The 13,512-nt window shown below is 39.5% G+C and overlaps 1 protein-coding gene across 9 annotated transcripts in view; it reads left to right on the top strand.

The window, feature by feature from the left end:
• The first annotated feature begins 266 nt into the window (after positions 1–266).
• Positions 267–13,512, top strand: part of rapgef1b (Rap guanine nucleotide exchange factor (GEF) 1b) — a 49,190-nt gene continuing 35,944 nt past the window's right edge. For 3 of the 9 annotated variants that reach the window (XM_032570872.1, XM_032570875.1, XM_032570874.1), the window contains exon 1: positions 5,467–6,195. In XM_032570872.1, the coding sequence (XP_032426763.1) occupies positions 6,114–6,195 (82 nt within the window). In that variant the 5' untranslated portion in view covers positions 5,467–6,113. Of the gene's footprint in view, positions 581–5,463; positions 6,196–13,512 lie in introns of those variants that run through there. The other 6 variants (XM_032570873.1, XM_032570871.1, XM_032570870.1 and 3 more) reach the window with 6 other exon arrangements.

Genomic DNA, 13,512 nt, shown 5'->3' with positions numbered 1-13,512 from the left:
TAAAAAGCATTTCACTGTAAAATAAAACTCCTGAAATTGTATAATAGTAAGTTCAAATAAATTTTCAATGCATAAAGTTATTCCATAAGCACCACATGTATTTTTGTTTAAATTTTTTTTTTAAAAACTAGTGAGGATTGGTATGCAACTCTTTGAATTGAAGTTACAACACGCCCATCGCCTTGATGTCAAGCTGACGTGTCCAATTCCTACCACCAGGGGGCGCTGTTACACCAGATGGGATTTTTTTTTTCTTTTTTTCTTCTTTTTCCCTGCCCGAGTCTGGGATCAGGGCATTAACGTGTGCGCGCTTGTGTGTGTGTATCCAGTGAAAATTACCCGGAGACGGACGGAGACCGTTTTTGACCGTACCAATGTGTCTGGCCTGTCAATACAGCGCATTAACCCCGACGGAATCATCTCCTGGACTCGGCGGGACGTCGAAAATGAGGGAATAATCGGAGGACTCGCGCGGCGAGGCTCGTCTGGCAGCTACCGTTTTTGTTGAACTGAGAGCGGGGATCACAGCTGCCGCTGCTGCTGGCTACGAAGATGTCGAGAAAAATAGAGAGCAAGCAAGGTAAGTCCTGCCCAGGCTTAGACTCAAAGCGTACTACTCCCACCTCGGGATACTGTAATAACGGGATTCCTTATAAAGGGGAGCTGTGGGTGAATTTAACGCGGGATGTGTGTGGATAAATCTTCAGGCTCCCGGATAACACTGCATGAATGTGTCCAGTGTAAATGGTGGTTTAATTGGGCCTCATGGATTGCTCTTTTCTCGGCTATCCAATTGAAAATAAAGCGCCACTCTCTATTCTGCTCGCTGGTGTTAGCTGATTTAGCATGCCAGTGTAAAATTAGGCAGAAGTAATATCACATATAGATAGATGCTGTGGTTCTTGAGCTGGCATGGGACTTCACCGGCATTTTATCAGTCTCCCTGTGATTTTTTTTCTCTCTCTCCTTTCTACGGTCACATAAATATAATCGTTTATTGTTTGAAAACGTCCATAACCGCTTGAAACAAACCTCAGATGTTTTTTTTCCTGGGATGAGGAAATATCTCGGAGTCCTTTGGGAAGTCGGCATGTGTTATTTAAAATGTTTTTCTCCCACTGCTTATCCTCATTTAATGTGGGTTTGCTGCTGGAAGCAGCAGCTAAATGTTAGCTTTCTGAGGCTAACGTTAGCTGTGTCGACACCTGGAGTTAGTTCACGCCCAGGACCTCCGTGTGTATCTGTGCTAAACTGATTTTCACTACTGTGCATGTGGCAATTTTTATTTATTTTTATTTTTTCATGGCTTTTGGTCGCTTGTTGTGTCTGCCTGCGTGGCTCATTTTGTATGCAGGCGAAAGGCAAATAAAGCACTGCATTGCACTCTTGAGTGCGAGTGCAAACAGGGGTCGTCTTAGGTATGTATGCCTTTGGGAAGGAAACTTTATACCCGCCAGCTACGCTTGCATCCCCATTCCAGCAGCTGTCTCCCTGCCTGGCCTTGTTCATATATATGCAGTCCTGCCCGGTGTCGCCTGCAGTAAATGGGACTCCCATTAACCGACAGGCGGGGAGGGAGTGTCATCATCCACCGCCAGGCTCACTCATTCCTCACAGGCGTAAAAGTTTCCGATTCCTTTCGTGTCTTGCGGACAGATGACTACATATGGTCACAGCTAAATGAAAAGTCAGAGGCAGTGCAGATTCTGACTCGCACATCTGCTTTCCCAAGCTTTCCTAAATATACTTACAGAGTGACTTGTAGGTCTGTTGTCAAGGCACAAATCCATCCGACACATAATTTGCAGCTGATTCCGATTTTTGCCTGTTCCTGTTTCCTCTTAAAGTCTGTAAATGATGATAACGCATAACAGTATTCTACTGACATAATGAAAAGAGGAATGAGCTGTCTTAATAAAACATTTTTAGAAAAAATAAACAAACAATGACTTTCTTAAAAAGAAAAAAAAACCTAAAGTTTGAGCGGTGGTTCATTAAAAAAAACCCAAACAAAGCAGTAAAAATCTATCTGTAAAACCGCAGACAATAGTTTGCAGCGTATCACATTTTTCTCCTGTCGTAAGGTTGCAAAGTTTCCTCTTTTTTTACACACTTAAAAATATAATGTCCAGCTTGCAAGATTTTAATTTCGGAAAAAAATAGGTAGTATAGACCTTTTAATATTACAGAGGAAAAGCCTCTGCATTTTATAAGTTATGCATTTCATACATTTTATCTCTATAAAGAATCTGCGTTATTCAGCTAAGTTGAGAAATAACATTTTAGCAATTTTTCAAAAACAAAAGCATAAAATCACTGCAGACTTGACTTTTGAACAATTTGGTATTTTGAACTAGGAAAACACAGGAATTTTTCTGTGTAAATTCCTATAAATTTAATAAACTCTTACCTGTAAGAAAAAAAAAACAACTACTAATATTCCGTAATTAAACGTGATCCATTACATTTGATATTACTCTTAAATATGTGTAAAACGGTGGAGGTTTGCTGGAATATCTTCATCTTCCTGATGAACATTTTCTGATTTTATGTAAAGCTCCCAGTTGTGAGCAGATGGATTTTTAGCCATTGACTGAAGAATAACACATGATGCATGGGATAACTACTAAAGTGGTTACCATGGCGCACAGATTGTCTCGGTTTATCAATGCAATGCACACATGGACCCCAAACGTCCACAGGAGAGTAATGACCAGATTCACTTGCTACATAAACATGCTCCCCTCTCGCCATGGTAACCGTGTCCCAAAGTCGCCGGCTTTTCCTCTTCTGGGACGTTAGCACTCAAATTCGTGACTTGTTTATTAGAGTTGGCTTTGCAACCTGTTGTGTGGCGCTCCATTTCGATGTCACATCCACATGCATAAGAGTAAATAATGAAATAAAACTTCCAAGTGGCTGGTTGATTTATCTTCTGCAGCATTTATTTCTTTGCATACGCACCCACATAACCTCACCGGTTAGGCACCCGGGACGGTAATCCTTAAACAGATACAGAGTCTTGAGTGTTGCCCAAAAACGTTGGAGCAAATGACTTGCAAACTCGCTGCTCTGTGATTTCCTCGAGGGAGCAGGAACCGGGTGGAGAGGAGCAGAGATTTACAGCAGTTTCGTCAGTTCACATTTGGTATGCCGTGCTCTCTTTGCACGTCTGTAAAAGTTTGGGAAGTTTTGTGTCTGCGTGCGTGACAGTTGCGCGTAATGAATAGGCGATGAGCTAATAACGGCTGTTGTTTCTATTATTTTCATAGAAACTACAAATATTACGATCCAGCTCAGAAGCGTCACTTGAGTTTTTGTTTCCATCTGTTTGTTAGACAATTTAACATCTGAGCAAAGCACCGAAGACATTAAAATGGACAAAAAACGTCCATTTTCAGCTCAGATTACTTGTTAATCATAAATGGATTCAGTCTTTTAGTTCGATTGAACTGCTTTTTACTTCCATTTCAGGCATTCAGTCCACTTGAATGAGCTGGGAATAGAATATAAATGAGATTTATTACCTTCCTCCTAAGGCTGTCAGTTATATAATAATGTGGTGTTTTTCCAGTTCGGTTCGTTCACATGTTGGCAGCCGTGGTGGACAGTCTAGACACCATTTGTCCAACCTCTCTGATTCCAAATTCGTTTATCTATCAAACCAAAAACTCTCTCAACATTTGGTGTTTGGCAGGTGTAAACCTGAAATATATGATTTGTGAATAATACCGCGTCCTTTAAGATTTTCTATTGCTCAACTCACTTCTCTCTGTGCCTTATTTTTGTTTTTCCAACAATACTCCCTTGGTATAGGTGGGATTAGCTGCTTGTCATCGCAACACATCGCAAAACTGTGGTGACATTCATGTGTGTGTGGAATGGGTATTGTATTGGTGTGAATGCGAGATACGATTTTATTACAGAAATGTGTAAATATCTTTATGGAGTTTCAAACATTTTCAGAGTTTCACTGTTTGTAATTATGAATTTCCCTCCAGGAGGTAACAATAGCCTGTTCAAAAATTCCTTTGCTGCAGTAAACCTCAGATGATCTTCTCCTTTAAATAATAAAGCTATCGAATGCTGTTGCAGAAAGTATTTTTAGGTAAACTTATTCTAATTTGCAGAAAATGAGATTTGGATTGTTCTGCAAAGAAAAAACTTGTTCTGATGCCAGGATGTTGTGCTTCTTTTTTTATTTGTATGAGCAAGAAGCTTCTTATTTCTATTTTGTTTATAAGAAATTGTCTATTTGCACTTTTTTTTTTTTTTTATTAAATCAGAGGCATGTGATGAACTAGCATCTTTTCCAGGGTGTAAAATATTGGTCAGTGCTGGTCCTATTCATTTGTGTGTTTTAAGCCATAGAAAAGAAATCTTAATCTGTCACAACAGCTACTGGGACAATGAGTATAAATCAGTATCGGCCAGGAAAAGCCTGATTCATGCATCTTTTTAAATTTCTGTGTGCAGAATTGTCCCTGTCTGACCTTCATAAATGAACCTTGTTTATGTGATGACATGAATTTGTAGCTCTCTACGTGAGCGTTGAGCTGGTGGCGAGTTAGCATACATTTAAATGTTGGAAGAGAAAAGAGATAGGCCTGCATTACTATTTCCTTTATTATTTTCTCCCCGGCTATTGCAAAATCTGTGTTTCATTTTTGACACGGAGTCAGAAGTCATGACACAAGTTTTGGCTTGTCGGCGTTGGTAACAAAGCCGTGGGAGCATCGATGTTTTAAAATTAGCTTGTGGACTCCTCTCTGACTGGACAGTTGATAGTAGTAACCAGCCACAGCGGAACTGATCCATCAGTTTTCTATTTTAGACTCCCTGCCACCCCAACTCACCCACCCCACCCCACCCCTCCGTCCCTGCAAATAATGGGAGTGTGTATCTGTGTGTTTAGCTGCGATGCAAGGAGTTTCCTCTCTAGCATTCCTAGAGTTAACGCCGAAGTGTGAGTTATTCGGACGCCTTTGTGCTTCTGAAGTGGTGACTGGAATGCTTTAAGCCTCAAAATATATTGTTGTGTGATGTACAGAAATAGCAAGGCCTGCGTGCCTTAGTTGCCAGAGCTGAAGAAGTTATGATAACAAAACACTTCCTGGGACAATTTGGTCAGCCCACATTGCTGATGAGTGATCCCACTGTTACAGAGGGCAGGCTACGGGTCCTGGTTTGACATGCTGCAATTTTTGAGGTTTGATGGGAGCAAGCTCTTCGCCCTCCCTGCACCACAGAATGAAAGGCCTGCTGCTCCCATATAGGTTTAGCAGTGTTGTAATTAGATTTTCCTTTTTTTTCTTTTTTTTTTTGTGCGTGTGTTCTGTGTATGGGAAAGCAAAGAAGAGGGAGGGAATATGGTTCAGGGATGAGAAGAAAGAGGGTGGAGAAAGATTAGAGGAATGGGGTAGGAAAATGGATTGATTGCACGTTTGGTAACGACTGGGGCTGAGGCAATCGATGGGAAGTGGATGCAGTCGGGTATTTGTAACGTGAAGGTTTTCAAGTCCTTTGGTCTTCTGCGTCTTTATCAACGCCTTCCAAGGAGCAGAAGGCTGCAGTAAAGGTAGTTTTCGGAGGGTCTTGTTTGTAAGTCGGTGCCAGTTCTCTTTGCAGGTTTATGTCTCGGACTTATGTCCATTTTCCAGACGCTTAACGCCTGGATGCTTCGTTTGAAGCTGTGTGTCGGTATCTACACTAGAGAGGTCACTTATTCCCACAGGTGGACAGCAGTCTTCTTCGTGGCTTTCCCCAGTGCATGTCACTGGGAGTTGGTTCCCTTTCATGGACACTGATTCTACCTTCTTTACTCAGACCAGGATTTTTTCTTTTTCCCTTCTCAAGGTTTGCTTTTTCGAAACAATCGACTGCTTTTCAGTGCCTATGTCAGGTCTATTCGTGGCTCTTTCCTGTGAGGCGCGATGCAACATGGGTGAGTCAAGTGAGGACGGTCACAAGGACTAGTGAGTTCATGACTAAAAGTCAGCAGTCCCGTTGAGGGATGGCTGTAAAAACGCGAGGCTGATCGGCGAGCCTCAGCTCACAGAGAACGGGACCATCAATATCACCAGGACTAAACTCTGTGGATAAAGGATTCTTGCATGGGCAATATAAGCTGGAGGAGCCAGGGTTCCTCCGAGGACACGGACTCCTCTCTACGGGAGGATGTGGATGAAGACGCAGGTAAAGAAACTGCAACAAACAGAAAATTACTGTAGATATGCCTTGTCAGAATTTCGTGGTTAAATGCTGTTTTTTTTGAAAAGCTTAACTTGTTGGTGATTTAATTAACTTTAAGAGAGATTTCTTTTTAGCTTTCTTGCCACACGAGCAGAGGCAGTGTCATATTATGTATGTGTGCTTGGAAAAACAGACCTCTAAAAAAAAAATTTAAAATTAAAAATTAAAGCAAGACAAAATGACTACAAAGTAGACATATAAAGCTGGTTTTAATTTTATTGTGGCTAGCTTTGCCAAAACGGTAATCCACATTGAAATCTTTGAGAATGTACTTACTTCAACTCTGAGATTTCTGAATGACTGCTAACATTTTCAAATCCAGCATAGTCCATGAAAAACAGAGGTTGAAATAGATCCAGTTGAAAAAAGATTTTTTTAAAAATGTGTTCTCCATTTAGACTTCCTGTTTTCTTTCTCGCTTTCTGAATGCCTGAAGGAATTGCAGACAAGTTGTAGAAAACATAGTTACTGTTTCAAAAGCGCATCTCTCTGCTTCTTCGTTGCAATGGCTGTTGTGCTTGGATGCATGTACATGGTGCATTCACTGATCAGAAAAAGATCAGATTTTTAAGTTTCCGACTAGCTGATTTCAGGTCAGACCAGTCAGCCTGTGAAAAAATAATAATTTTCAGTCGCCAGGTGATTTATTAAGCACCTCTAATTGTATTGTGCTTTTTGAAAGATGTTGAGCTGAAACAGCTGAATATATGACAAACAATAGTTTGTGTATTTGAATATACATGGTAAGAATGCAGGTCCCTCACTTGAAAATATTATCAAAGGCTCGTTTCACTTGACTGCTGCTTATGTTCTGACTACAGAAGTTTTACTGTTTAAAAATGCTGCAGCGGTTTTTATGATTTAATTGTTTAGTTTTAATTGTCTTTAAGGGGCTTTTAGGGGTGTGTACGTCTCTATTTAAAGCTCTTCTTACCAGTTTGGAAGCCTTTTTTAAAACTTTGGTAAAGTAGGTTCACTGGCAGAATAAAGTGCAGGGGACATTCCTCGCTGTGCTTTTTGTGTCATGTGGCTTTATAGAAAGTGCTCATTTGCGCTGCTGAAGCCTTGGGCGGACCCAGCTTTAAGAGGCGGCTCTGCAGGCCCGCAGCCCTCCATCAGAGGCTGCTGCTTGACCTTATCGCCTCCACCATTCGTAGACAGAAGCGCAAGCCTCTCTAATCCCAGCTCATCAGGTGACGTCTTGCCACAGTTGCCTGGATGTCATCGTCGTAATCCTGTTGCACAATAAAAATAAGAAGTAATGATAATAATAAAATTGCATCGCCTACACGGTTGTGTTTGATTTGCTTCACCATGGTAGCTGAGTATGTTTGTTGACCCACACGTAGGGGTTAGCGCCGCTCGGGTTATTAATGTTTGTTATGAGCCAGTGCTACCACAGTCACACTGTGTGAAATGATCCACCCTGGTGAGCCGGTAGCTCGAACAGGCTCCTAAATTAAGGGAGTTGAGTCCATTATTGTGTAATTACACAGGACTGAGAGACCTAATGCCTTGTTTTGAAAACACACACACTCTGGTGCGCTCAGCTCAAAAAAAACCCATGTATTTAAGCACAGCGGTTGGTGTTTGGATGAGTTTGTGTATCATTTGTCTAAAATAATTTGCTCAGTATTTTTAGCAATATTAGGTCTCTGTAGTGACATGTAGAGTCCTTGTTGTGATTCACTTGCTAAATAAATAGCAATATAAATACATAGAGCAGACTTTGCTCTATAGATGTTAACATTTGGTTGGAACTAATTAGTTTGTTGTCTTAAATTTGAAAGAAAATGGTTTGATGTTTGCTTTGACTATTGAGTCAAAGATGGAATAAAGTTTGATATAACGCCAATTAAAATGAAATTTGACGTCATGCTATGTGTAGCTCTGCAACAGACAATTATTTTAGTTATTAATCTGTCAATTATTTTGACTACTAATCAAGCTGATAAAAATCAGCCACATTCTGCTGATTTTCCATTTGAATTATTTTTTTATACAATGAGATTTAGAAATGTGTTCAAAATGCAAATAAACAATTCAGTTCCTGTTTTAAATGAGAAAATAAACATCTTACTGCCTAAAATGCAATAACAGCATATCTTTAGCTGATCGTTTGTAGCAAGGGATGCATCTGCAGTGAAAAAATTACTTCTAATATCAAAATGTGAAATTCTCAACCCTTTCTGTTTGGCTTAACATCAGTGCAGCTGACAATTCATTGGATAACAAATGGTGATTAAGAAATTTTTTTAAAATAATTTTTTATACAGGATGCTTTAAGTAAACAGCAAAAAAGTGGTTATTTAAAACATAACTGAGGTTCAGATGTATTAGATGACATTGTTTTTAAGTTCTTGGCTTGCTTGAACTTTTGCAGATTTCAATTTGCCTTTTTAAGTACTTTTCTTAAGATTTGATTTTAGAAATTAGGAACTCATGACTTCCTCCAACGTTTGATGTTATTGTCGAATGCTAAACTTAAGTTGTTTTGAACAATGAATTGTGCTTATTCTCTTGCTGGCTATATCGCCTGCAATATTACTCTTAATTTTGGCTTTTTAAATTTTTTTGTAAAGAAAATCCAAAATATGGAGATCCAGTAAAAATGTTTTTCTGTCTTTGCCTGGGCTGAGCTTGTCCACTCGCTGAGACCCTAAAGTGGCAGGGTGCCGCCGGACAATGAAGGGGAAGCTTTACAGTTGCTGCCAGTTTCCGACGCCACTCCAGATCAGGAATGAAAGGAGAAGTTGGCATCACTTGCAAACAAGTCACTGCTGTTGTCGAGGTAGATCTATGTTTAGACGCCTTTGTTTGTTTTTGGCTCCATCAATGACTGCGAATCCTTAGATTGATATCTTTTAATCCTGCTGGAACTGTAACGGATATAGTGACTTGCAGGCACACAAATTGTGTCAGCATGCATCGACCCACTTCTTGTTGGATTTTTCTATTTTGATCAGATTTTAAAATGTAAAAAAATGCTGGCTAAATATTAACTTGAGAACAAAATATTGTAAATTTAGATTAATATAAATGTGCGTTTATTACTCTAAATATAGATTAAACATGTGATCAAATTAAAATATTTTCGTTCAGCATCTGCACAAACCTTTGCAAATGCAGAAATGTCTTGTTATATTTTTGTAGTTATGGGTTATGGGCGTCCTATTGAGTTAATCAAATCAATGGCATGTTTATCTTTGAAGTGCAGTTAAAAGGAAGCAATTTGGCCATTCGGTTCATTCGTTGGTGTGGCTGCCATGGATACATCCAAGGGAGTAAAGTTCGAGACCGTTAAGCTACAGTCGTTGCAGCAGTTAGCTGTATCGCTAACCTCATGCCATCTTGTTTACTCGCTACTTTGATACCACTTATGATTTGGCTTGTAACGCATTTGAGTGTCCTAGTTACTTGTGCGCGTACTAAAGTTGTGTGGAAAAGTTCACCTCCTTAACAAATGTAAGACTTTAGTTTGAACATCACAAAATGTGACAACTTGTTATTGTTCATGAACGTTTCAGGTGATTTTTACGCAACTCTCTCTCTGCTTGTGCAGTTAGTATTCAATTTTTGCCTCAGTTTTTCTCAGCAGATGTCTTTCTAATGTGAAATGACTTGATTTAACATTGTAGCTAGTTGAATCCATATTGCCAGGCTTCAGGTTGGGCTTTATGTTCATTCGGTTGTAAGTCCTGACCAATCAACTGTGCCACTGGAAGGTGCAGGTTTCATATTTAAAAATGGCGAAAGCTCTTCCGTATACAATGTCTGTCATTTTTACGTTTTGGTGCGACAAATTCGTTTTTTAAAATTGAAATGTGAAAAAAAAACTCTTTGAACAAATTGTTTGTCAAGTATTTTATTTTAAATAGAACTCTGTATAGACTCTGTAAGTCCTTATTTATGACTAAACTGAGACCCAAACATAGCCATTAGCTTCAGTCACAACAGTTTTGTTCTGCTTTGCTTCACCACAAACATAAAACAATAGGTTTTAAAGCAACCTGCCAGCTTTTCTTTTGTTTTGTTTGTAATATATCAGTTGTATTGAACCTTCCCATCAGCCCTGTCCAGCCTTTGTGCACAAAGGTGTCAAGAGGTTGACAAGTAGGCCACTGTACAGACAGAATGAGCTTTGTGCAGCTCTCTAACAGGAGGAGAGTGGTACCACTCCTCACTGCTCGAGGCCATTTACTGTTTCCTATGTTTCTGTCTCTCTGTATCTGTCTTCTACTCAGTGCTGAAGTGATCGGTTCTATTGTGGCTGTTTGTCTCTGTGGGCAAGATCTGTCTCGTTTCTCAAGTGCTTTATAGTGAATGTTTGCTTTGTGCTCTCCTGCCAAGCAGCTGCCATTCTCTCAGAACTCCAAATTCAACCAGCAAATCAGCGTTGTTTTATTTTAGCTGTCGCAGTGTATTCTCTGGTGCTGTTTGATGTCAGAGATCCTGACAAGTGGAGGTATTTATAGCTCTTTGTGGTTCTTTAGTATATTGGTTTCACCCGAGGGGAACCTGCTGCCTGCCAGCCGGTGCGCGCTCACTCTGCTGAAAGATTCAGTTCGAAAAGTGAGCTTTAAATGGAACCCTAAATAAAATTTTTAAAAAATGCAGTGATATGCTGCCAGAAGGTCACTTTAAGGATCAGGCTGCTTTGAGCTTTTTGGTGTGTCTGGGATAAATGAGGCGAACCATTTTGAGAGAGGCTTGAGAAAATCCAGAGACATACCAATTTTAGGCAAGCCTGGACTGCGAAGAGGAAGCGGCACTCGATGATGGAGACAAGGGACAGGAAATCGTACCAGTGGCTTCGGCATCAGTAGGGAAGGAACAGGAGGGGTACCCAGGATGGAGTGTGTGTGCATTGTGTGTTTTCCCATTTTCAACAATTTGCATCATACAAATTTACACCCCACCCTGTCAGGAAGCTTGGAGAATGTGTGCTGGTCTTTGGAGTCTCATTTGGTACACAATGAAAGAATTAAGTTATTACTTGTATTTGCTGAGTTAAAGTTTTTTTTTTTTTAAATGTGTACAAGAGAAAGTAATATGTCACTGTTATCAGGTTAAATAAGCAAACTCATGAAATTTCGGTTTGGGTTACAAAATACAAAAGCACCATTTTATTACATTTTTTGGCACCTTTCATACAGATTTGATGTCACGATAACAAATTTTGCTGGACGATAAATTATCCCAGACGTTAATGCGGTAAACTATAATATTGTTGTCTTGAGACCATTTTCAAGTAATATAGTGGTACTGGCATAATAACTAAAGAACACTCTCTTAAAGATCAATAACTTTTCATTTTAATGAACATTTAACAGTGGAACTGGAACACATTTTAAATATCCAAAAATAATTAAAGAACACAACTGAAACGACAAATGAAAAGATTTAAAACCTCTGTAAACAAAATTGTCCTTAGAAAAAGTGCTAGTTGAGACCAAAGCATCAGACTGAAGACTTTTGTTGTCCAGTTTTTAGTAGAAAGAGATAGAATAGAGAAAAAACAATAAATGATGCAAATAGGAATTATTGAGCCTATTTTAATTTATCATGCGATTGTCTGACTTTTTGCTTATTGAAAGAAATCTAGACAGTGTTGAGGAACATCCCCAGACTTGCTTGTAAGATGACATCTACTGTATTTGATTTATTGCAGAAAAGGAAGTTGTAAACAAAGAGACAAATTTCAGTTTCCTAGACATACAGCAAGTTGTTTACATAACATACTGGTTGCTTTGCCACTGAATGTACAATCATCAAATAATGGAATTGTTTCTGCAACACAATGCACAGTATATATAGTCAATAGTGCATTGCAGTGGTGTGAGGATAGTGTTGATATTTTTTGGAAGCATTCAGGTTTTCAGAAATTGTTTGGAGAAAATGGCAAAAGCAGCCAAGTAGCACAGAGCAATCTACGTTCAAGACTCAAAACTGAAGCTGTTTTTTTTGTTTGTTCGTTTTATATGGGAATCTGAAATGAAGTCAAACTTTCATTGAACTCCGGCTGTGCCAAAGATAGAAACATCTTGTTTAGAGTAAATACAGACAGCATAGTGCAACTTAATTAAACGTGTCAAAAAGGTGAGCACTATTTAATCTGGAGGCTCGTAGATTTTATGGCACATTACCAATGTTTCGCAAAACAGTGTTTTCCATTCCATTGTTTGCCGTCTTATTATCGCCGGGTTTTTAAAAGAAGCCGGGACCATCAAAAGCTTGCCGCTCGTGCGCCGCAGACCGTGTTCTGCTTGTCACTGGTGCTGTTGAAAAGTCGCGCCCCGGGGGCAATTCGCTCTTGCTTCTGCTTGCGGTTGAATGCCTTTTAGAGATGAATCGTGTGCTTATTTGTTGGTGTCACTGGATGTGAATGTGTGAGTGAAGGCCCGTGTGTTCTGTTGTACACAGGACAATTGAATCAACTACTCCTTAGGGTTCGCTGCTTTACTTTCAATACAGCCCCAATAAAGGGATTTGCCCAGAGCTCCCATGAATATATTCCATTAGCCTGTCCGGTGGCCGTAATGAGATGTCGACCCATATTGAAACCATCCGATTTGTACTCCAGCTGGCAGAGAGGCTGGATTATTTGAGCATACACACATTATCGTAGAGGTCAGTCACAGCCCAGAGTAAGCACATTGTGGCATGTTTTTCTTTTCTTTTATTAAATAGCTTTGTTAGAGTTGTTATGAAAAAGTAGAGGGGTACAGTAAGTGATGATGATGAACTCAGATAGCTTGGGGGTGAGTTTTAGTGTTCCAACTAAGCCAACAAAGGCTAAAAGTTTACTCCTCAACTATTTAGAGAAGTGAATTTTGGGGTGTACTTATTTGGTCGCAGTCTTATTATCTTGGTGTGCCATTGGAGGGTGTCAGAATTTGAGAATATTTTAGGGATCAGAGAGTTTCTGTATGTCCTACTGCGTCAGCTGTTGAAAGTGAATTGAAAGAGGATGTGGTTACTTTTTTAATATCGCCACTCTTACACATCCACATTTGTATTGATTCATACAGGAATGCTTTGCTCATTCTGAAAGGAAAGTAAGGCATTAACTTGATTAACCTTTTCTTTTTATTAATTTAATATAATATCACTACTTTGTAGCAAAACCAAATTAAATGCATGACTAACAGGCTTTGTATTGCAGAAATCTTACTCACTGCTCTTAATATCTGCATAACCTTGGATTTCATCCAAACATTTAGTATTAAATACATGGGGAATTGTAACCTCAGAAACCCT

This window comes from Xiphophorus hellerii, chromosome 8 (genome assembly GCF_003331165.1).
Source record: "Xiphophorus hellerii strain 12219 chromosome 8, Xiphophorus_hellerii-4.1, whole genome shotgun sequence".
Taxonomy (NCBI): domain Eukaryota; kingdom Metazoa; phylum Chordata; class Actinopteri; order Cyprinodontiformes; family Poeciliidae; genus Xiphophorus; species Xiphophorus hellerii.
The sequence above is the reverse complement of the archived record's forward strand: the minus strand, read 5'-3'. Positions and strand labels throughout refer to the sequence as shown.